Here is a 24027-nt window from a genome sequence, read left to right as displayed (position 1 = left end):
TTGAGACTCTAGAAAAAGTTCAGAGAAGAGCAACAAAAATGATTAGGGGACTGGAGACTAAAACATATGAAGAACGGTTGCAGGAACTGGGTATGTCTAGTTTAATGAAAAGAAGGAACAGGGGAGACATGATAGCAGTGTTCCGATATCTCAGGGGATGCCACAAAGAAAAAGGAGTCAAGCTATTCTCCAAAGCACCTGAGGGTAGAACAAGAAGCAATGGGTACAAACTAAACAAGGAGAGAAGTAACTTAGAGCTAAGAAATTTCCTGACGGTTAGAACAATTAATCAGTGGAACATATTGCTTCCTGAAGTTGTGAACGTTCCAACACTGGAAGTTTTTAAGCAGATGTTGGATAACCATTTGTCTGAAGTAGTGTAGGGTTTCCTGCCTAAGCAGAGAGATTGGATTAGAAGATCTCCAAGGTCCCTTCCAACTGTTGTTTTTGTTGTTGTTGTTAGCCTGGTTGTCCGCTATATAGTTTGATGAGATACTCTCTTTTGGTTTTTGGTTTTTACAAATCCTTTTGGAAATATATCTTCTACTATGTATAGGCTATCACTCCCTCTTTTGTAGGCCCCATTTTCTAAACCCTGCTGCATACTGTTCATACTGAAGTCTCTGGAGACTTCTTTACAGGTCAATTTACAGAGGAACATGGATTTTGGCATTTAGCAGATATAACATTTCTTCCTTCAGGTATGCTGGTGGCTCTTGGATGCAGACCATAGGAATGAAAATGTCTCCCTTAGAGTGTTTGGTCTAATGGTGCTACCATGTAATAAATACTTAGGAGCTGTGGGAAATCAGTCTTGAAGTTTTTGGATATAGAGAGTTTTGATTTCCACTGAGAGTCACCCTGAACAAAGACGACTGTGTCATTCTTTAAACCTTCATGAACATTTACTATTGAGAGAGTCCAGAAATATTTCGCAAGAAGAATGCTCTACTCCTCAGAACCGAATACCTTATTCCAACAGACTTGAAATTTTGGGCTCAAAAAATTTAGAGGTTCGTCGCCTTCGATGTGATCTTAATGTAGTTCATAAAATCATCGGCCACACTGTTCTACCTTATTTATTTATTTTATTTATTTATTTATTTTGTCCAATACACAATGAGAGTTATAAAATACATAGTAAAATACATGATGAAGGTTATAGAGGAGATACTTATAGTAAAATATATCTATGAAAGAATAGAAAAGAAGATATAGTAATAGAACATATCAATGAAAGAATAGAAGAAGAGATATAGAAATAGAAGAAAGGTATAGGAGATATAGGAAAGCAATAGGACAGCGGACAGAAGGCACTCTAGTGCACTTGTACTCGTCCTTTACTGGCCTCTTAGGAATTTGAACAGGTCAATCGTGGATAATCTAAGGGTAAAGTGCTGGGGGTTTGGGGATGACACTATGGAGTCCGGTAATGAGTTCCACGCTTCGACAACTCGGTTACTGAAGTCATATATTTTACAGTTACTGAAGTCATATATTTTACAGTTACTGAAGTCATATTTTTTACAGTCAAGCTTGTCAATTAATACCTCAGCTTCATATGCAACAACACACAAGCACACAATAGATTGAAACTCAATGTAAATGGCTCCAAAAGCAACACATTCGACTATTTCACTAGGCTCACTTGCAAAGTGAAAAAGGTTTTACAGCATTTATACAGTGAAAACATCTTGCAAATGCCTTAGATACGGGACAAGAGTATTTTTCTGCCGCTACCAGGAGATGGCAGTTAGATAGGCAACATATGTGCCTGAAACATGCCTGATAGATTAGTTAAAACCATCGAGTACAGAATTGCTAGACAAGATAAGAGAGAAACAGGACTTCCTCTTTCGGAAGACTCAGGGGAGGGAGGTGGGGTGCAGAGCGGCTTTTTTGCTCTTCCCAGGATCGAAGCAGTAGCAGGAAGGTGAGTTGAGGGCAGATGGGAGGAGAATCCGGGAGCAAGTCGGGCTGTTTGGTTCCCTCCACGGCCTGGAAGCAGAGAAGCAACCGGGCTGAAGCGCGTCAGTTGCTGGTGCTGCAGGTTCCTCCCCTGCCCAAATTTAATCCCACTGGTGTTGCACGCTGTGAAACCGGTGGCTGCAATTTTCTGCTGGTGGGAAGATTGAAAAAGTCTCAAGTTAAGGTTGATTCTCTGGGAATGGCTTCCCTCCAGAGGTTGTGGGTGCTCCATCACTGGGGGTTGTGAGAGAGTTGGGAGGGATCTTGGGGGTTTTCTATTCCGATAACCAGGAGACCCTATACAATTTCAGGCAATCGGTTAATTGTTCTCAGTGTCAGGAAAATTCTCCTTACTTGTAGGCTGGTTCTCTCCTGGGTTGGTTTCCATCCGATGCTTCTCTTGCTTTCTGGTGCATTGCAAAATAAGTTGACCTCCTTCTTCTTGACCCCTCAAGTGTTCAAAGATGGCTCTCATGTCATACCTAGTCCTTCCTTTCACTGGACTAGACAAACCCAATTCCTGCAACTATTCTTTATATCTTTTAGCCTCCAGTCCCCTAATCATCCGTTCTTCTCTTCTCTGTTGTTTTTATAGAGACTCTACTACACTTCTTTAAATACTGTATTGTGGTAATCAAAACAAGTTGCAGTAATCCTAAATGTGATCTTTCTAAAGCATCATAAATTGATACTTATACTGTTTGCTCTTTTTAGGGGATTGTTCACTATGATAGAACTTCAAGTAACTTCACAGTTACTGCTATTGAGCCACGTTGTATCTATTCTCTACTTCCTATGTGGTTTTTCTTGGCTAAGTGTACAACCTACTTTTCTCTCTCTTTAATTTCATGTTGTTGGACAGAGACCAGTGTTCAAATCTATTGAAAGTCAAGTCCAAAGTCCACAGGGAAAGTCTGAATTTGACAAAATGCAGGTGTGTGTTCATGAAGAATTCGCTGCGATGTTAAAATACATTCATGAAGGTTTTAAAAATTGTCTTTTGGACTTTAGAGGTGCAAAAAAAGCTGGAATATAATGAAAAGTACCTTGAAAATAAAAGACAGCTTGACGATTATATTGGGATTTATAGTGATTACACTGGGATTGAGAGTGACAAGAAAAAAGCAACAGGAGCATATTGGTATCAGAATATGCAATTAAAAATGAGGGGATAATAGTGAGAAGAGACTAAAAGGGATTGAGAATATACCTACACTGTAGTTCCTACACAAATAATACATTCAAAATGAAAAAAATGAGTTGGGAAGTTATTGGTAGAAAAAGAAAAGAAAGAAAAAGAAAAGATCATGACAGTGGAATTGGAAGGGAAATATTTGAAAGATTAAAAGAATGAGTGATTGACGGTGGAATGTCATAATTTTTTTAGAATTATTTTATTATTTTATTAAAAAATAATAGAAAAAAAGAATAAAGAAAAAGGGAAATATATTAGACTATAGTATATCAATTGTTTGAAGGATATATAATTTGGACCATTATTACCCCTTTTTATAACATTTGTTTTATATAAGATTTGTATAACTCACCAACCTTCTTTAATATTGAAAGAATTCAGATGATTATTGATATTTTTGGAATAATATAAGATCTTTATAATCAATATTCTTAAAGTTGTTTGTATAAGCTTATATAATTTATCAGTTGGATTTTTTGTTATGGGCAATTTAAAATGTTATTAACCAATAGATGGAATAGTAATGACAAGAATTGTATTTATTTAAATATAGAGAATGAGTTAATATTTTAAAAAGTTAGAATGTTGAAGGGAGAGATGAAAGGGGAGAAGAAATTAAAAATTTAGGGCATCTAGATATGATAGAACTAAAAAAATAATGAGTCAAAATACCAATTGAGGAGAGGGAGACATAGAGCCTAAAATCAAGAGGCATAAGAGATAATGACTATTTTTGGAAGTTACGTTTTAGCGATTAATTAGGAAGAACGTTGAATATTAGAGGTGGTAGACTCAGAGGACAAAAATAGGAGGAAGGAGGTTCGCACTGCCCCCACCCTGCTTGCCTTCCGAAAAAGTTTAAAGACTCATCTTTTTCACCAGGCCTGGGGTCATTAGACCTTTCCCCCTGACCAACGAGTGTTTTTTAGTTTGTTTTATGAAGTGAATGATAACGCTATGTAACACAAATTTTGTTCCCAGCTTTTAAATGTTATATTCCAATTGCTTATGTCTAAAACAAATTAAAAATTGCTTACATTCATCATAAGCTTCGCTTTTGTGACCTCGACAATGAAAATTATGCATTTTTACTATAGAAACAGACGATTTTGCATCTTCTCATTTATACAGTCAGACTAAGAACACTATCTATATGCATGCAAATTTACACAGATTGCCGAAAACTGTTCAGAAGTGTGCGGTTTTCCGAGATTTATGACTATACTGCAAATCAGTTTCACGAATCAATCCCCAAATATAGTCGCCCATCATGTTTTCGTTATACTGTATTGTCCTTGGTAACGGCGTTTAAAGTTCATAATGTCCTGGTGAAAGAGCTCGCCTTGCCCCTTTGAATAAGCTCCCATGTTCTCTTTGAACTTATCAAGATGAGCATCAAGGATATGGATTTTGAGTGACATCCTGCAGCCCATTGCAGCATAGATCTTTATCAGACCATTGGAGCAGAAAGAGGGAGGGGAGGTGTGGATTTCCCACAGACGGACAGGGGGGTTTCCAGCTGGTGGCTTTCAAACGTGTGTGTGTGTGTGTGTGAGAGAGAGAGTGTTGCTTCTTTATTCCTCAAACCAGCAGAGCCATCCATCCATTTAAGCCTCAATCCTGTCTCTTTCCCTCGGAAAGGATTTTCTGTTCTATTCCGCATTCTTGAGTCTCTCTCTTCCCCACTCCTTAAACTTAAGAAACTCACCAGGTGCTGCCCAGCCATTGACCCTCAGAGTGGAAAAAACTAATCCTACGTAGCTTCTGCTCTGACAATCTCACACTACTTACCATAGCTTACAAAATTTTCGCCAGACCCATCCTCGAATATAGCTCATCCGTTTGGAACCCATACCGCAATAATATAATAAAATATTTTCTCATGTTGCTTCTGATCTTTCCCCCAACTAACCTCAGATTGTGCCCCCTCTCTATACAGATTGAATTCATTAAGTCTTTCCTGATAGGTTTTATGCTTAACACCCTTCACCATTTTTGTAGCCGGTCTTTGGACCTGTTCAGTTTTGTCAATATCTCTTTGTAGATGAGGTTCCAGAACTGAACACAGTATTCCAAATGTGGTCTCACCAGTGCTATATAATCGGGATCACAATCTACCTCTTCCTACTTGTTATATTTCTAGCTATGCAGCCAAGCATTCTACTTGCTTTCCCTACCACATGACCGCACTGTTCACCCATTTTGAGACTTCAGAAATCACTACCCCTAAATCATTCTCTTCTGAACTTTTTGCTAGCACAGAACTGTCAATACAATACTCAGATTGAGGATTCCTTTTCCCTGAGTGCATTATTTTACATTTGGAAACATTAAACTGCAGTTTCCATTGTTTTGACCACTTATTTACTAAAGCTAAATCATTTGCCATATTACAGATGCCTCCAGGAATATCAACCCTATTGCACACTGTAGAGTCATCGGCAAATGGGCAAAACCTCCCTACCAAACTTTCCCCTATGTCACTCACAAACCTTTGCAGCTTCAGCCAGCTGCAAATCCACTGAACTATCAGAGATTAAGTTCACTCTTCACTAATGTATCTATTTATGTGGAACCATATCAAACGCTTTGCTGAAGTCCAGGTAGGCAATATTCACGGGCCACCTTCATCCAACACCTTTGTGACACAGTCAAAGAAACCAATGAGATTAGTCTGACATGCCTGGGATAAACATATATCCATCCTAAGATAAAATACAGAAAATAGTATAAGGGCAGACTAGATGGACCATGAGGTCTTTTTCTGCCGTGAGACTTCTATGTTTCTATGTTTCTATGATTTGCCCTCAGTAAAGCCATGCTGGTTTGGGTCCAATAAGTCATTGTTTTTTAGGTATTAATTTATCTTCTTTTTGAGTAAAGTCTCCATCATTTAAAATACAACTGATGTCAAGATACCTGGTCTATAGTTGTCAGCTTCTTCTCCACTACCCTTCTTGTGGATAGGCACAACATTGGCCATTCTTCAATCATCAGGAATGTCTCCAGTTAAAAGGGATTGGGGGTCAGGGGGCTAGCAATCAGTCAGGGGGCTAGCAATCAGGGGGCTAGCAATCAGGGGGCTAGCAATCAGAGATCTGAGTTGTTTAAGAACTCTGGGGTGGATGCCATCTGGACCCATTGCCTTATTTATCTTTAATTGTCCAAGTTCTTCTAAGACATAGGCCTCTAAGATCATTGGAGCTGAATCCTCACAGCTGGAAGCAATTGCTAGTCCTTTGCATTGCTAAGAATGCTTGATTGACCTAATTAAACAACTGAATTTGAATGGATATTTGAACATGGATCTCGGTAGTCTTCTATGAATCATAATAATTAAAGTGATTAGTATTGGGGCATGTTTCATTTTTCACTATAATATATACTTTTATTCTTTTTTACCATCATCTCTAATTATTTTATAAACAATTAAAGTTCTATTTTTCTTTGAATCTTACAGACAAAGAGGATGGCAATAAGACTACTCGGGACAATTGAAATAAAAAGCGACATTGAAAAGGGAAGAAAATCAAGCGAAAAATGAAAATATTTTCCATTTCTTTTGGAAAACCATACAATTCTCCTCTTCTTCCAGAAGCTGTTAGACAAGAGAGAGAAAATCATGAAAGATTTCAAGCTCGAATAAGCAGATTATGTAAAACTCAAGGATACGTTACATGGTTTTTCCTCCATTAGCAAAAAAGGGAGATATCTGGAAGTCAGTTGAGATGAAAAGGTCAACAATAAAGCCATGTAGAGCAGACAGTAGTGCAGGCCTCTCCCTGTGAGGAAGAAAATGGCTTGAATGAAAGCACAACTAAACAAGGCATTGTCCATATTTTTGATGAACTCAGCTTTGGAAAAATTGCAGCTTTTTTGTGGAAAAACAAGAGATTGCAAATCACAGCTGTTTATACATTGAGGAGCTAGACAGAACAGTTCCCTTGTGATTTTTGGAACCAACTACACAAGGGATAAGCCAAAAAAGAACCCCAATGTGTTACGTCTTTAGTGAGCATGGCAACATAGTGGTACACCAGAAGACACACATGAGTAAGGAAACATATGACTGTGCAGATTGTGTGAACATTTCATTAGAAATTCTCAGGTCATGACACACTAAAGGATGCAGACACAGGAATAACACAATTTGAATATCCTTTCTGTGAGGAAAGTTTCAAAGAGAGAATTCCAGTCAAACCCAAGACTCGCCTAAAAGAGAAAACATTTGAATGTGCAGACTGTGTAAAAAAATCCAGTAACAATTTCAGTCATGAAAAAGCAGAGGACTCACACAGGAGAGAAACCCTTTGAATGTCCTGACTGTGGGAAAAGATTTAGTCAGCGTCCCCACCTGGTGACACACCAGAGGATTCACACAGGAGAGAAACCCTTTGAATGTCCTGACTGTGGGAAAGGTTTTAGTGTTAATTCCAACCTGGTGCAACACCAGAGGACTCACTCAGGAGAGAAACCCTTTGAATGCCATGACTGTGGGAAAGGTTTTAGTGTTAATTCCAGCCTGGTGCAACACCAGAGGACTCACACAGGAGAGAAACCCTTTGAATGCCATGACTGTGGGAAATGTTTTAGTCAAAATTCCAGCCTGGTGCAACACCAGAGGACTCACTCAGGAGAGAAACCCTTTGAATGTCCTGACTGTGGGAAAAATTTTAGTCGGCGTCCCCACCTGGTGACACACCAGAGGACTCACACAGGAGAGAAACCCTTTGAATGTCCTGACTGTGGGAAAAGTTTTAGTGATAGTTCCCACCTGGTGACACATCGGAGGACTCACTCAGGAGAGAAACCTTTTGAATGTCCTGACTGTGGGAAAGGTTTTAGTCAAAATTCCAGCCTGGTGCAACACCAGAGGACTCACTCAGGAGAGAAACCCTTTGAATGCCCTGACTGTGGGAAAAGTTTTAGTGATAAGTCCAGCCTGGTGCAACACCAGAGGACTCACACAGGAGAGAAACCGTTTGAATGTTCTGACTGTAGGAAAAGTTTTAGTCAGAGTTCCCACCTGATGACACACCAGAGGATTCACACAGGAGAGAAACCCTTTGAATGTCCTGACTGTGGGAAAGGTTTTAGTGTTAATTCCAGCCTGGTGCAACACCAGAGGATTCACACAGGAGAGAAACCCTTTGAATGTCCTTACTGTGGGAAATGTTTTAGTGATAATTCCAGCCTGGTGAGACACCAGAGGATTCACACAGGAGAGAAACCCTTTGAATGTCCTTACTGTAGGAAATTTTTTAGTGATAATTCCAGCCTGGTGACACACCAGAGGACTCACACAGGAGAGAAACCCTTTGAATGTGCTGACTGTGGGAAAGGTTTTAGTGTTAATTCCAGCCTGGTGCAACATCAGAGGACTCACACAGGAGAGAAACCCTTTGAATGTCCTTACTGCAGGAAAGGTTTTAGTCGGAGTTCCAACCTGGTGATACACCAGAGGACTCACACAGGAGAGAAACCCTTTGAATGTCCTTACTGCAGGAAAAGTTTTAGTCAGAGTTCCCACCTGGTTACACACCAGAAGACTCACACATGACGGAGAGCGAGGTAGGAGGGAAGAAGGTAAGAGGGAGATAGGGAGAAAAGATGGAGGGAAGTGAATGAGAGAGAGGCAGGCTAGTAACATGAAATATAGAAGGAAAACTGATGGGAGATAAAACTAAGTGCAAATTTAGGATATTTTTTATCATATATTGGAAAAATGTACAAGTTTCTATCATGTTGATGTGGTATATGTATAAATTTAAAGTTTGTGGGGAAAAAGTGAAAAATAATGAATTTCCTATCTGTGGGAAAGCTTTCAGTCAGAATAGCAACCTAGTGGTACCCCAGAGGATTCACACAGGAGAGAAACCATTTGAATGTCCGTTTTGTGGGAAAGGTTTTAATTATCATTCCAGCCTTGTGAGATACCACCAGACTCACATTTCTCAGGATTAAATTTATAGGTGGAGAGAAAAGGAAAGTGGAAAATGGCCTCACTTGCATAACATTGACAGGTTTAATAAGTCTTGTAAGATTTTTAAATCTCTGCTGGTAATCTTTCTGGTTCAAGGGTCTTGTTATTTTTTGTGTGTTTTTACCACCTCCATCAACTCCATCATTGTTATTTTTTCATTAAACATATTGTTAATATTCTCAGGCACTTTTGTTAATTTAGCTGTTCCCAAATTATCTTTTACTCTGACATTTTTCTTTATCATATAATTGTTCATTAAATTCTTCAATTATTTTTTAATCTTGTTTTGAAAATGTATACATCCTTTCTCATCTTCTAATTTACTTATCAAATTCTTCTTTTTAAAGTTATAGGCTAACCATGTTCCTGGTTTTTTAGCATTTTTAAAGAAGTTAAACTTCTACCTGCATCTACATGGAGGGATGTATGCACTGGAATACCCCAAGGCTCTGTTTTAGGCCCAGTACTCTTCAACATCTTCATCAATGACTTGGACGAGGGGAAAAATTTGCAGATGACACCAAACTGACAGGAATAGCCTAATCTCCAGAAGATAGCATTTAGATTTAAGATAGATTTTAGCATTTAGTAGATATAACATTTCTTCCTTCAGGTATGTTGGTTGCTCTTGGATGCAGACCATAGGAATGAAGATGTCTCCCTTAGAGTGTTTGGTCTAATGGTGCTACCATGTAATAAATACTTAGGAGCTGTGGGAAATCAGTCTTGAAGTTTTTGGATATAGAGAGTTTTGATTTCCACTGAGAGTCACCCTGAACAAAGACGATTGTGTCATTCTTTAAACCTCCATGAACATTTACAATTGAGAGAGTCCAGAAATATTTTGCAAGAAGAACACTATACCGTTCTTCTCAGAACTGAATACGTTATTCCACCAGACTTGAAATTTTGGGCTCAAAAAATTTAGAGGTACGTCGCCTTCCATCTGATCTTAATGTAGTTCATAAAATCATCTGCCACACTGTTCTACCTGTCAATTAATACCTCAGTAACAACACACAAGCACACAATAGATTGAAACTCAATGTAAATGGCTCCAAACCTGACTGCAGAAAATACAACTTCAGTAGCAGAATGATCAATGCCGGGAACAGATTCCCTGACGCTGCGGTTTGTTCCCCAAACCCCCAAAACTTTAACCTCAGACTATAATCAACCTCACTCATTTCCTAGGTGGTCTGTGAGGGGGGTGAATAAGTGCACCACTGTGCCAACCGTTCCTATCCTATTGTCCAAATTTACCTATGCCTATTTTGCTTTTCTTTATGTTTATACCTGTTATCATGTACACGTTTTGATAAATAAAATTATTTCCTTGGAAAAATAAATTTAGGGGAAAATATTTCCCCCCCCCCCTTTGTATGTTGGTCTTTTAGATATGTACATTTTGCGTTTTGTACGTTGGTTTGTTATAAATGAAAAGTCACTAAACAAAATCAAATAAATTTAGGGCTCAGCACATATCTAATCTTGATAAGGCAAGTGGCATCACGTTTGACTATTTCACTAGGCTCACTTGCAAAATGAAAAAGATTTAACAGCATTTATACAGTGAAAACATCTTGCAAACGCCTTAGAGACGGGACAAGTTTTTTTCTTCCACTATCAGGAGATGGCAATCACATCCGCAATATCTTTGCCGGAAAAATGCCTGGTAGACGAGTTAAAACCATCGAGTACCGAATTGCTAGAAAAGATCAAAGAAATACAGAACTTCCTCTTCCGAAAGAGTCATGGGCGGGGAGGGGGGGTGCAGAGCGGCTTTTGTGCTCTTCAGAGGATCGAAGCATCAGCTGGAAGGTGAGTTGAGGGCAGGTGGGGGGAGAGTCCGGGAGCAAGTCGGGCTGTTTGGTTCCCTCCACGGCCTGGAAGCAGAGAAGCAACCGGGCTGAAGCGCGTCAGCTGCTGGTGCTGGAGGTTCCTCTCCTGCCCAAATTTAATCCCACTGGTGCTGCACGCTGTGAAATTGGTGGCTGCAATTTTCTGCTGGTGGGAAGATTGAAAAAGTCTCAAGTTAAGGTTGATTCTCTGGGAATGGCTTCCCTCCAGAGGTTGTGGGTGCTCCATCACTGGGGGTTGTGAGAGAGTTCGGAGGGACCTTGGGGGGTCTTCTATTCCGACCCCTGAGCAAGCAGGAGGCTCAATACCATTTCTGGCAATCGGTTAATTGTTCTCAGTGTCAGGAAAATTCTCCTTACTTGTAGGCTGCTTCTCTCCTGGGTTAGTTTCCATCGGCTGCTTCTTGTCTTGCCTTCTGGTGTATTGCAAAATAAGTTGACCTCCTTCTTGACCCCTCAAGTGTTGAAAGATGGCTCTCATGTCATACCTTGTCCTTCCTTTCACTGGACTAGACAAACCCAATTCCTGCAACTCTTCTTTATATCTTTTAGCCTCCAGCCCCCTAATCATCCCTTCTTCTCTTCTCTGTTCTCTTTATAGAGACTCTGCTACACTTTTTTTTAATATTGTGGTAATCAAACACGTTGCAGTAATCCTAAATGTGATCTTTCTAAAGCATCATAAATTGATACTAATACTTTGCTCTTTTTAGGGGATTGTTCACTATGATATAACTTCAAGTAACTTCACAGTTACTGCTATTGAGCCACGTTGTATCTCTACTTCCTATTTGGTTTTTCTTGGCTAAGTATACAACCTACTTTTTCTCTCTCTTTAATTTCATTTTGTTGGATAGAGCCCTGTGTTCAAATCTATAGAAAGTCAAGTCCAAAGTCCACAAGGAAAATCTGAATTTGACAAAATGGAGGTGTGTGTTTATGAAGAATTCGCTGGGATGTTACATTCATGAAGATTTTAAAAATTGTCTTCTGGCCTATAGAGGTGGGAAAAAAACCAGAAAAAAAGCTGGAATATAATGAAAAGTAACTTGAAAATAAAAGACAGCTTGACAATTATATTGGGATTTATAATGATTACACTGGGATTGAGAGTGACAAGAAAAAAGCAACAGGAGCATATTGGTATCAGAAGATGCAATTAAAAATGAGGGGATAATAGAAACAGAGAAACATAGAAGTCGGACGGCAGAAAAAGACCTCATGGTCCATCTAGTCTGCCCTTATACTATTTTCTGTATTTTATCTTAGGATGGATATATGTTTATCCCAGGCATGTTTAAATTCAGTTACTGTGGATTTATCTACCACGTCTGCTGGAAGTTTGTTCCAAGGATCTACTACTCTTTCAGTAAAATAATATTTTCTCATGTTGCTTTTGATCTTTCCCCCAACTGACTTCAGATTGTGTCCCCTTGTTCTTGTGTTCACTTTCCTATTAAAAACACTTCCCTCCTGGACCTTATTTAACCCTTTAACATATTTAAATGTTTCGATCATGTCCCCTCTTTTCCTTCTGTCCTCCAGACTATACAGATTGAGTTCATTATGTCTTTCCTGATACGTTTTATGCTTAAGACCTTCCACCATTCTTGTAGCCCATCTTTGGACCCATTCAATTTTGTCAATATCTTTTTGTAGGTGAGGTCTCCAGAACTGAATACAGTATTCCAAATGTGGTCTCACCAGCATGCTATATAGCAGGATCATCATTTCCCTCTTCCTGCTTGTTATACCTCTAGCTATGCAGCCAAGCATCCTACTTGCTTTCCCTACCGCCTGACTGCACTGTTCACCCATTTTGAGACTGTCAGAATTCACTACCCCATAATCCCATTTTACAACTCTTCTTCCTAGAAGCCATTCTAGGAATAGACATCTCAGTCAATTTAACCCTTAGAGAGAATTATCCCTGGTAATTGGGTTTAGGCCACTTCCTGCTTTTAACACTATTTCTCCCCCGCATCCACCCACCCCTTTCTACCTTAGGAGTTTTTTCCACTCTGAGGGTCAATGTCTGGGTAGGACCTGGTGAGTTTCTTAAGTTTAAGGAGCAGGGGACACTATTTCCCCCCACTATTTCTATCAATGCATATACCGTGTTTCCCTGAAAATAAGACATGTCCAGAAAATAAGCCCAACAGGACTTTTCAAGACATACATAATAAGCCCCCCCAATACTTTTCGGGGAAAGAGGGGAGACATGCCTGGAGCCGGTCTTTCTCCAGCAGGAACTTTTGGCTGGGAGAGCGAGGGCAAGCGAGAGACAGCTGCACACACACACACACACACACACACCGCAGGACGAGTTAAGCTCCTCTGGACTCTGACTATGTGAGTTTGAAACACGCTCCTCTCTGTGAAGAACTGGAGGCAAGCATTGATTCCTTCATCGCCAATAGGAGCATGTTTCAAAAGACTGCTGAAGGCAGCCCAGAGCAGCTGAGCCAGTCCAGCAAGGGAGGGAGGGAGGGAGGGGGAGCAAGAGGCTGAGCCGAAAGGGACGGCGACAGGGACGTCTGCTTCTCAAGCCCTGCGCTCATCTGGGCTCTGCCTATGTCAATTTGAAATGCCTCCTGCTCACTCACTGCCGTGTTTATCAACCTTTTTTCTCCAGGGGAACCCTTTGGTGTCATCAGATTTCTGGCGGAACCTGTACCGTGTACTGGTACTGTTTATGTCCCTCCAAGGTGAGCCCCCAATTTTTTTCAATCTAAAGAACATCAGGCTCAGTAGTGTCAGCTTCATCTAACTTTTGTTTTTTAATAAATCTGTCCAGGTTAGCGGTAAATAAGGTTCAAGAGAGAAGTGTATTTAATAGGAAAGTGAACACAAAAATAAGGGGGAAAGATCAGAAGCAACGTGAGAAAATATTATTTTACTGAAAGGGTAGTAGATGCTTGGAACAAACTTTAACTGTAACACTCTCTACATGGGGCTACCTTTGAAAAGTGTTCGGAAACTTCAGATCGTGCAGAATGCAGCTGCGAGAGCAGTCATGGGCTTCCCCAAATATGCCCATGTTACACCAACACTCCGCAGTCTCCATTGGTTGCCGATCAGTTTCCGGTCACAATTCAAAGTGTTGGTTATGACCTATAAAGCCCTTCATGGCAGCGGACCAGATTACCTCAGGGACCGCCTTCTGCTGCACGAATCCCAGCAATCAGTCACGTCCCCCGGTTACAGCACAGAAACTGCTTTGGTCGCGTTGATGGATGATCTCTGGTGGGCCCGGGACAGGGGCTTGTCCTCTGTCCTGGTGCTTCTTGACCTCTCAGCGGCTTTCGATACCATCGACCATGGTATCCTTCTGCTACCTCCTCCTACCTCTCTGGTCGGTCGCAGTCGGTGTTAGTAGGGGGTCAGAGGTCAACCTCTAGGTCTCTCCCTTGTGGGGTACCTCAGGGGTCGGTCCTCTCCCCCCTAGAAGATTGACGGCAGAAAAAGACCTCTTCAGGGGTAGGGAACGTTGGCTCTTCTATGACTTGTGGACTTCAACTCCCAGAATTCCTGAGCCAATCATGCTAGCTCAGGAATTCTGGGAGTTGAAGTCCACAAGTCACAGAAGAGCCAACGTTCCCTACCCACTCTATCTAATCTGCTCTTATACTATTTCCTGTATTTTATCTTAGGATGGATGGATGTTTATCCCAGGCATGTTTAAATTCAGTTGCTGTGGACTTACCAACCACGTCTGCTTGAAGTTATTTCCAAGCATCTACTACTTTTTCATAAAATATTTTTTCATGTTGCTTCTGATCTTTCCCCCAACTAATTTCAGATTGTGCCCTCTCTCTATACAGATTGAGTTCATTAAGTCTTTCCTGATAGGTTTTATGCTTAAGACCCTCCACCATTTTTGTAGTCCGTCTTTGGACCTGTTCAGTTTTGTCAATATCTTTTTGTAGATGAGGTTCCAAAACTGAACACAGTATTCCAAATGCGATCTCACCAGCGCTCTATAAAGTGTTCTGGTTTCTGGTAGAAGTTTAGTAATTAGAAATAACTCTCATTAAAAATGCATCATTTCATGAATAAAGCAACTCCGTTTATTTCTGTGCTCTCCTGTATTTTCAAACATTCCAGACATGTCTCTCTTAGCTGCATTTCTCACATTCTTTTTCCTGTTTCACTTAGACAAGATTTATTTCCTAACTACATAGCTTTAAAAAAGACAGCAGCACTGACTAAATACAATACAAAATACTTGGCTTACTTTAGCGTGGCGAAAAACACTTCCATATTTCTTTTCAGCAACGTTGAAACTCCTCCCTTCTTCTCCACTAGCCCCCTGACGTGCCAAATAACTCACTACATTATTTAACCCATTCCTCTCCTTAATATCTTCTTCCAGACCTTTGCTCTGTACGTTTCTGAATCTTTCTGAATTTAGGATTAACCCAGCACGCATCTGATTCTCCCTCGCTAGGTCCTGAACGCATAGCCCCATCCTGTGGCTGGCCTCCCAACTGTTCTACTACCTGTAACCCCGGGCCCCGCACTACTTCATAAACACTATCTGAATCTGAATCCTCAATACAGTGGTACCTCATGATACGAACCCCTCGTCTTACGAACAACCCGAGATACGAAGCCGGGGTTCAGAAAATTTTTGCCTCTTCTTACGAACTTTTTTCGCCTTACGAACCCCCCCGCCTTTGATCAGTTTTTGTGATCTGCGGCTCTCTCGGCAGGTCGGGACGCTCCAACTGAGGTGGGGAATCCCAATAGGGAATTCCAGGGGCGGAGCTTTGACATCACAGAGACATCCTTCCTGGCCAACGAAAACATGGACTCCAGGAAGGAGGTCTCCGTGACGTCAAAGGTGTTGGAAGGGAGAGAGAACCGCGCGTCAGAGGAGCTCTCCGCAGCCGCCCCATCTGGCTGCCACTTTCCCCTCTTGCCCTTGGCTTCCTCCGCTTGGAAGTGAGACGAGGAAGCATCGGGCGGGGGGATTTCCCCCATCACGCTGTCAAAATGTGTCCGTGGGAGACCCAGCCATCCATCGCCCACAGCCCCCTCCTGCCAGAAGCCCACAAAGAGCCAAAGCTGCGTGTGGAGAAAGGCAAAACTTTCAGCTCCTGGATGGACCGGAGAGCCTGGAGACGCCACCTTCCCGCCCGCCCGCCCGCCTGCCCTGCCGGTCGCCCTCCCACCCTCCGCCAACAGCGCCTGTCCCACCCTCTCCAAGAGCTGCACCGAGGCCGCATGGGAGCCACTGCTTCCAGGAGGGTTCCCCTCGCTAGCCTCCTCTAGATCTGCCGTTCAAGGCTTTGGTAACTTTGGAGGATCCCTGCCCAGCACACACGCGCTCTCCCGGCACAACTTGCCCAGAGGATTTTTTTCCACCTCCCACGATCCCTCCAATGCCCCAACCTGAACTTTACCTTGTGGGAGGAAGGGGGTTGGCTCCCCACACGGAAGCCACCCAAAGGCGAAATATGATTTGAAAAGCTCTGGTGTGCAAAAAGCTTGGGGACAGCGTGACTTGGTAACGTGGGGAGGAGGAGGAAGAGCCGGGCTGGGAGGAGGAGGAGTGGGAGGAAGGCAAGATCTGCTCCCAACACCCATTGGGAACGCGGAAACCAAGGGTTCTCAGCCAAGACTTCTGAAAGAGACCGGGCTTTGTGCAATCTCTCTTGGGATTAAAGGAGCGGGTACACAAAAAGAGGCGCTAGAAACACACGCTCAGTATCGGAGCTTCTTTCCTAAGCCCGAGATATCAAGGAAGAGATTTGGAGGTGGGGGGTGGGGGTGCGTGAGTGTGTGTGTGTGAGAGAGAGAGAGAGAAATAAGAAGGGTCCTTTCTCAGAGTCCACAGAGATCTACACTGATGCTTCTTTTATAAAGGAATCTCAAGGGGGGTGGGGTGGCAATGAAAAGAATCCAGAGTCCTGGAATAAAAGTCAAACCGGCACACTAGAAACACACGCTCAGACGTTAGGTTTGGTAGAGGCAAATTGTTTATTCGGAAAGGGACTGGTTTCCTCGGGGCTTAGAAAAAGTTACGGTCTGAAGTCGATTGTCCCGAAATGCCTGGATTGGTAAATCGCTTTCGCTGGTTCCTTTTAAGTCCTTTGTTGCTTGGCCAGAAATTGTAGACCAAAGAATAACAGAAGACCTCAGGCATGGACTTATGGTTGCAAGATTTCCTCTCAGGTCAGATGGCAAGTTGATAAGGTCCAAAAGTAGGGAAAGGAAAGGAAAGGAAAGGAGGGAGGGAGGGAGGGAGAGAGAGAAAGGAAGGAAGGAAGGAAAGAAAGAAAGAAAGAAAGAAAGAAAGTTACGAAAACTCCGGGGAGGGGGCTGGAGAGAAACACTCCCCACAAAACTTCCTCCCCTCCTTCTTTTTTATAGTGAAACCGGAGTGGAGGAATATTATTGGACCGAACAGAAAAGCGGGGAAAAGAGGCTCATGAAGGGAGAACTTTCGCTTCTTCCACCGTCCGCTTGCCGAACATTCCCCTTTTGATGTAACAGAGAAACATTGCTGTGTTTTGGCGAGCCTTCTTGAGCTGCCTCGTCCTTCCAGCTGGGAGCATGCTGGGAATAGTAGTCCTCAGACTGCCATCACCTGGCAGAGGGCAGCGTGATCCCTTCGGTGGGAACTACATTGCCCATGAAACCAGTCCTGCAGTAACCATGTGGCTGTGCTGTTGAGCTCTCCCCCCCAATCAGGTTTTAAAAAAGACAACAGAGGGTGGTGGAGGTGACTTCCCAGCTGAAGTGTCCCCCCCCCCCCGCACATTGGGCTCTGCAAAGCTTCTTTAAGTGCTGTAACTCCCCTTTGAAAACCCCGCCCAATTTCCTCATCGGGTTTCCCCAATCCTGCTTCTAGTGAAGAGATTGGGCTTTTATGCTGGTTTGACTTTTATTCCAGGACTCTGGATTCTTTTCATTGCCACCCCCCCCCCTTGAGATTCCTTTATAAAAGAAGCATCAGTGTAGATCTCTGTGGACTCTGAGAAAGGACCCTTCTTATTTCTCTCTCTCTCACACACACACACACACGCACCCCCCACCTCCAAATCTCTTCCTTGATATCTCGGGCTTAGGAAAGAAGCTCCGATACTGAGCGTGTGTTTCTAGCGCCTCTTTTTGTGTACCCGCTCCTTTAATCCCAAGAGAGATTGCACAAAGCCCGGTCTCTTTCAGAAGTCTTGGCTGAGAACCCTTGGTTTCCGCGTTCCCAATGGGTGTTGGGAGCAGATCTTGCCTTCCTCCCACTCCTCCTCCTCCCAGCCCGGCTCTTCCTCCTCCTCCCCACGTTACCAAGTCACGCTGTCCCCAAGCTTTTTGCACACCAGAGCTTTTCAAATCATATTTCGCCTTTGGGTGGCTCCCGTGTGGGGAGCCAACCCCCTTCCTCCCGCAAGGTAAAGTTCAGGTTGGGGCATTGGAGGGATCGTGAGAGGTGGAAAAAAATCCTCTGGGCAAGTTGTGCCGGGAGAGCGCGTGTGTGCTGGGCAGGGATCCTCCAAAGTTACCAAAGCCTTGAACGGCAGATCTAGAGGAGGCTAGCGAGGGGAACCCTCCTGGAAGCAGTGGCTCCCAGGCGGCCTCGGTGCAGCTCTTGGAGAGGGTGGGACAGGCGCTGTTGGCGGAGGGTGGGAGGGCAATCGGCAGGGCGGGCGAGTGGGCTCTCTGGTCCATCCAGGAGCTGAAAGTTTCACTTTTCTCCACACCCAGCTTTGGCTCTTTGCGGGCTTCTGGCAGGAGGGGGCAGTGGGCAATGGATGGCTGAGTCTCCCACGGACACATTTTGACAGCGAGATGGGGGAAATCCCCTCTCCCGACGCTTCCTCGGCTCGCCTGTCCCCACTCTGTTTTCCTCCACTTCGTCCGCCCACCGCTTTTTAAAAAAAGTTAAAAGTTTTGGATTTTCCTAATGGGCTTGCACGCATTATTCACTTTTCCATTGATTCCTATGGGAAACATTGTTGCGTCTTACGAACTTTTCACCTTACGAACCTCGTCCCGGAACCAATTATGTTCGTAAGACGGGGTATCACTGTATCTTCATCATCTTCCAACTGATGAAGTGTAGGTACAACATAAAGTGGGATCACAATCTCCCTCTTCCTGCTTGTTATATCTCTAGCTATGCAGCCAAGCATTCTACTTGCTTTCCCTACCACATGACCGCACTGTTCACCCATTTTGAGACTGTCAGAAATCACTACCCCTAAATCCTTCTCTTCTGAACTTTTTGCTAGCACAGAACTGCCAATACAATGCTCAGATTGAGGATTCCTTTTCCCCAAGTGCATTATTTTACATTTGGAAACATTAAACTGCAGTTTCCATTGCTTTGACCACTTATTTACTAAAGCTAAATCATTTGCCATATTACAGATGCCTCCAGGAATATCAACCCTATTGCATACTGTAGAGTCATCGGCAAATGGGCAAAACTTCCCTACCAAACCTTCCCCTATGTCACTCACAAACATTTGCAGCTTCAGCCAGCTGCAAATCTACTGAACTATCAGAGATTAAGTTCACTCTTCACTAATGTATCTATTTATGTGGAACCATATCAAAGGCTTTGCTGAAGTCCAGGTAGGCAATATCCACTAGCCACCTTCATCCAACACCTTTGTGACACAGTCAAAGAAACCAATGAGATTAGTCTGACATGATTTGCCCTCAGTAAAGCCATGCTGGTTTGGGTCCAATAAGTCATTGTTTTTTAGGTATTAATTTATCTTCTTTTTGAGTAAAGTCTCCATCATTTTAACTACAACTGATGTCAAGATACCTGGTCTATAGTTGTCAGCTTCTTCTCCACTACCCTTCTTGTGGATAGGCACAACATTGGCCATTCTTCAATCATCAGGAACGTCTCCTGTTAAAAGGAATTGGTTAAACAAATCAGTCAGGGGGGTAGCAGTCACAGGTATGAGTTGTTTAGGAACTCGGGTGGTTGCCATCTGGACCCATTGCCTTATTTATCTTTAATTGTCCAAGTTCTTCTAAGACCTAGGCCTCTAAGATCAGTGGAGCTGAGTCCCCACAGCTGGAAGCAATTGCTAGTCCTTTGCATTGCTAAGAATGTTGATCAACCCAATTAAACAACTGAATTTGAATGGATATTTGAGCATGGATCTCGGTAGTCTTCTATGGATCATAAATAATTTAAGTGATTAGTATTGGGGCATGTTTGACTTTTCACTAAAATATATAATTTTATTCTTTTTTACCATCATCTGTAATTATTTTATAAATAATTAAAGTTCTATTTTTCTTTGAATCTTACAGACAAAGAGGATGGCAATAAGGCCACTCGGGACAATTGAAATAAAAAGCAACATTGAAAAGGGAAGAAAATCAAGGAAAAAATGAAAATATTTTAAATAATAAGCTGTTAGATAAGAGAGAGAAAATCAAGAGAGGTTTCAAGCTCGAATAAGCAGATTATGCAGAACTCAAGGATACGTTACATGGTTTTTCCTCCATCAGCAAAAAAGGGAGATATCTGGAAGTCAGTTGAGATGAAAAGGTCAACAATAAAGCCATGTAGAGCAGACAGTAATGCAGGCCTCTCGCTGTGAGGTCAAAAATGGCTTGAATGAAAGTACAACTAAACAAGGCATTGTCCATATTTTTGATGAACTCAGCTTTGAAAAAATTGCAGCTTTTTTGTGTAAAAACAAGAGATTGCAAATCACAGCTGTTTATACATTGAGGAGCTAGACAGGAGAAGAGCCATGCACACTATCTCAGTGTAGCAAAAATTGGTCAGAACAGTTCCCTTGTGATTCTTGGAACCAACTACACAAGGGATAAGCCACAAAAGAACCCCAATGTGTTACGTCTTTAGTTAGCATGGCAACATTGTGGTACACCAGAAGACACACATGACTAAGGAAACATATGACTGTGCAGATTGTGTGAACATTTCATTAGAAATTCTCAGGTCATGACACACTAAAGGATGCAGACACAGGAATAACACAATTTGAATATCCTTTCTGTGAGGAAAGTTTCAAAGAGAATTCCAGTCAAACCGAAGACTCGCCTAAAAGAGAAAACATTTGAATGTGCAGACTGTGTAAAAAAAATCAGTCACAATTTCAGTCATGAAACAGCAGAGGACTCACACAGGAGAGAAACCCTTTGAATGTCCTGAATGTGGGAAAAGTTTTAGGGATAATTCCAGTCTGGTGAGACACCAGAGGATTCACACAGGAGAGAAACCCTTTGAATGTCCTGACTGTGGAAAAAGTTTTAGTGATAATTCCCACCTGGTGACACACCAGAGGACTCACACAGGAGAGAAACCCTTTGAATGTCCTGACTGTGGGAAAGGTTTTAGTGTTAATTCTAGCCTGGTGAGATACCAGAGGACTCACTCAGGAGAGAAACCCTTTCAGTGTCCTGACTGTGGGAAAAGTTTTAGTGATAATTCCCACCTGGTGACACACCAGAGGACTCACACAGGAGAGAAACCCTTTGAATGTCCTGACTGTGGGAAAAGTTTTAGTGATAATTGCCACCTGGTGACACACCAGAGGACTCACACAGGAGAGAAACCCTTTGAATGTCCTGACTGTGGGAAAGGTTTTAGTGTTAATTCTAGCCTGGTGACACACCAGAGGACTCACACAGGAGAGAAACCCTTTGAATGTCCTGACTGTGGGAAAAGTTTTAGTGATAATTCCAGTCTGGTGAGACACCAGAGGACTCACTCAGGAGAGAAACCCTTTGAATGTCCTGTCTGTGGGAAAAGTTTTAGTGATAATTCCCACCTGGTGACACACCAGAGGACTCACACAGGAGAGAAACCCTTTGAATGTCTTGACTGTGGGAAAGGTTTTAGTGTTAATTCTAGCCTGGTGAGACACCAGGGGACTCACACAGGAGAGAAACCCTTTCAGTGTCCTGACTGTGGGAAAGTTTTTAGTGATAATTCCAGACTGGTGACACACCAGAGGACTCACACAAGAGAGAAACCCTTTGAATGTCCTGATTGTGGTAAAGGTTTTAGTGATAATTCCAGCCCGGTGAGACACCAGAGGACACACACAGGAGAGAAACCCTTTGAATGTCCTGACTGTGGGAAAGGTTTTAGTGACAATTCCATTCTGATAAGACACCAGAGGACTCACACAGAAGAGAAACCCTTTGAATGTCCTGACTGTGGGAAAGGTTTTCGTTCGAGTTCCCACCTGGTGAGACACCAAAGGATTCACACAGGAGAGAAACCCTTTCAGTGTCTTGACTGTGGGAAAGGTTTTAGTGACAATTCCAGTCTGGTGCAACACCAGAGGACTCACACAGGATAGGAACCCTTTGAATGTCCTGACTGGGAAAAGGTTTAGTCAAAGTCCCCTCCTGGTGACACACCAGAAGTCTCACACAGGAGGGAGAGCGAGGTAGGAGGAAAGAATGTAAGAGGGAGAGAGGGAGAAAAGGTGGAGGGAAGCGAATGAGATCGAGGGAGGCTAGATACATGAAATATAGAAGGAAAACAGATGGGAGATAAAAGTAACTGCAAATTTAGGATATTTGTTTATCATATATTGTAAAAATGTACAAGTTTGTAACATGTTGATGTGGTATATGTATAAATTTAATGTTTGGGGAGGGGGGAGAATGAAGAATAATGAATTTCCTATCTGTGGGAAAGCTTTCAGTCAGAATTGCAACCTGATGGTACCCCAGAGGATTCACAGAAGAGAGAAACCATTTGAATGTCCTGACTGTGGGAAAAGTTTTAGTTTGAATTCCCACCTGGTGACACACCAGAGGACTCACACAGGAGAGAAACCATTTGAATGTCCTTTTTGTGGGAAAGTTTTAGTTATAATTGCAGCCTTGTGAGACACCAGCAGACTCCCACCATGGAGAAATATTTGAAATATCCAACCTGTGGACATTACTTCTGTTGTGGTTGGGACACGCCGGCTGAACAACTTCAAGCATAAATCATCCCTTATTGCACACAAGGAAATTGACATGAGGCAACATTTCAAGAGTTTAGAGAAGTCTTGAATTTCATTTGTGATCTCTTTGAAAGTGTAGGTCAGAAATTGATTGTTGGAATTTTGGCCTGATTTAGTTTACTCTCACATTTCTCAGGATTAAATTTATAAGTGGAGAGAAAGTGAAAGTAGAAAATGGCCTCACTTGCATAACATTGACAGGTTTAATATGTCTTGTCATAATTTTTAAATCTCTACTGATAATCTATCTGGTTCTTGGATCTTGTTATTTTTTTCTGTGTTTTTACCACCTCCATCAACTCCATTATTGTTATTTTTTCATTAAACATATTTTTAATATTCTCAGACACTTTGTTAATTTAGCTCTTCCCAAATTATCTTTTAATCTGAAATTTTTCTTTATCATATAATTTTTCATTAAATTCTTCAATTATTTCTTAATTTTGTTTTGCAAATGTATACATCCTTTCTCATCTTCAAATTCTTTTTTTTCAAGTTATAGGCTAGCCATCTTCCTGGTTTGTTAGCATTTTTAAAAAAGTTAAACTTTTACCTGCATCTACATGGAGGGATGTATACACTGGAATACCCCAAGGCTCTGTTTTAGGCCCAGTACTCTTCAACATCTTCATCAATGACTTGGACAAGCGGGGAAATTTGCAGATGACACCAAACTGACAGAAATAGCCTAATCTGCAGAAGATAGATTCAAATAAAGAAGGATCTTGACTGATTTGAACATTGGGTGCTATCAAATAAAATGAAATACAATGGTGAAAAAAGTAAGGTTCTACATTTAGGCAAGAAAAAATATTTACAAGTACAGTATATGTGGTACATTGCTAATAGTTAGTAACTGTGAGGGATCTTGTAGCCCTAGTGGACAACTATTTAAATATGAGCCAGCTGTGTGCAGCAGCTGCCAAAAAAGCCAACACTGTTCTAGCCTGCATTAACATAGGGATAGAATCAAGATCACATGAAGTGTTAATACCAGTTTATAATGCCTTGGTAAGTCCACACTTGGAATATAGCATTTAGTTTTGGTCATCA

The 24027-nt window shown here is 42.0% G+C and overlaps 2 protein-coding genes across 7 annotated transcripts; both read left to right on the top strand.

The window, feature by feature from the left end:
- Positions 1-1823: 1823 nt before the first annotated feature.
- LOC139159886 (zinc finger and SCAN domain-containing protein 2-like) lies at positions 1824-23319 on the top strand. 3 transcript variants are annotated; one of them, XM_070737327.1, is made up of 3 exons: positions 1824-1933; positions 13641-13713; positions 20288-23319. In XM_070737327.1, exon 3 carries the CDS (start codon positions 21109-21111, stop codon positions 22312-22314), a length of 1206 nt encoding a protein of 401 aa, XP_070593428.1. In that variant the 5' UTR covers positions 1824-1933; positions 13641-13713; positions 20288-21108; the 3' UTR covers positions 22315-23319. The 3 variants fall into 3 exon arrangements, with proteins under 3 accessions (XP_070593428.1, XP_070593427.1, XP_070593429.1); XM_070737326.1 differs by lacking the exon at positions 1824-1933 and adding an exon at positions 10907-10967; XM_070737328.1 differs by lacking the exons at positions 1824-1933; positions 13641-13713 and adding an exon at positions 10927-10967.
- Positions 1869-10495, top strand: LOC139159884 (zinc finger protein 84-like). Of its 4 annotated transcripts, none has more exons than XR_011557859.1 (3): positions 1869-1933; positions 6624-8890; positions 8985-9425. XR_011557859.1 is itself a non-coding variant. In XM_070737325.1 (3 exons), exon 2 carries the CDS (start codon positions 7437-7439, stop codon positions 8721-8723), a length of 1287 nt encoding a protein of 428 aa, XP_070593426.1. In that variant the 5' UTR covers positions 1909-1933; positions 6624-7436; the 3' UTR covers positions 8724-8749; positions 9500-10495. The 4 variants fall into 4 exon arrangements, 3 of the variants coding, with proteins under 3 accessions (XP_070593426.1, XP_070593425.1, XP_070593424.1); XM_070737325.1 differs by lacking the exon at positions 8985-9425 and adding an exon at positions 9500-10495 and having other exon boundaries at positions 1909-1933; positions 6624-8749; XM_070737324.1 differs by adding an exon at positions 2831-2902 and having other exon boundaries at positions 1915-1933; positions 6624-9425.
- Positions 23320-24027: the final 708 nt, after the last annotated feature.

The sequence above is a fragment of the Erythrolamprus reginae genome, chromosome 2, assembly GCF_031021105.1.
Source record: "Erythrolamprus reginae isolate rEryReg1 chromosome 2, rEryReg1.hap1, whole genome shotgun sequence".
NCBI lineage: Eukaryota > Metazoa > Chordata > Lepidosauria > Squamata > Dipsadidae > Erythrolamprus > Erythrolamprus reginae.
This window is presented reverse-complemented; position numbering and strand designations above follow the sequence as displayed.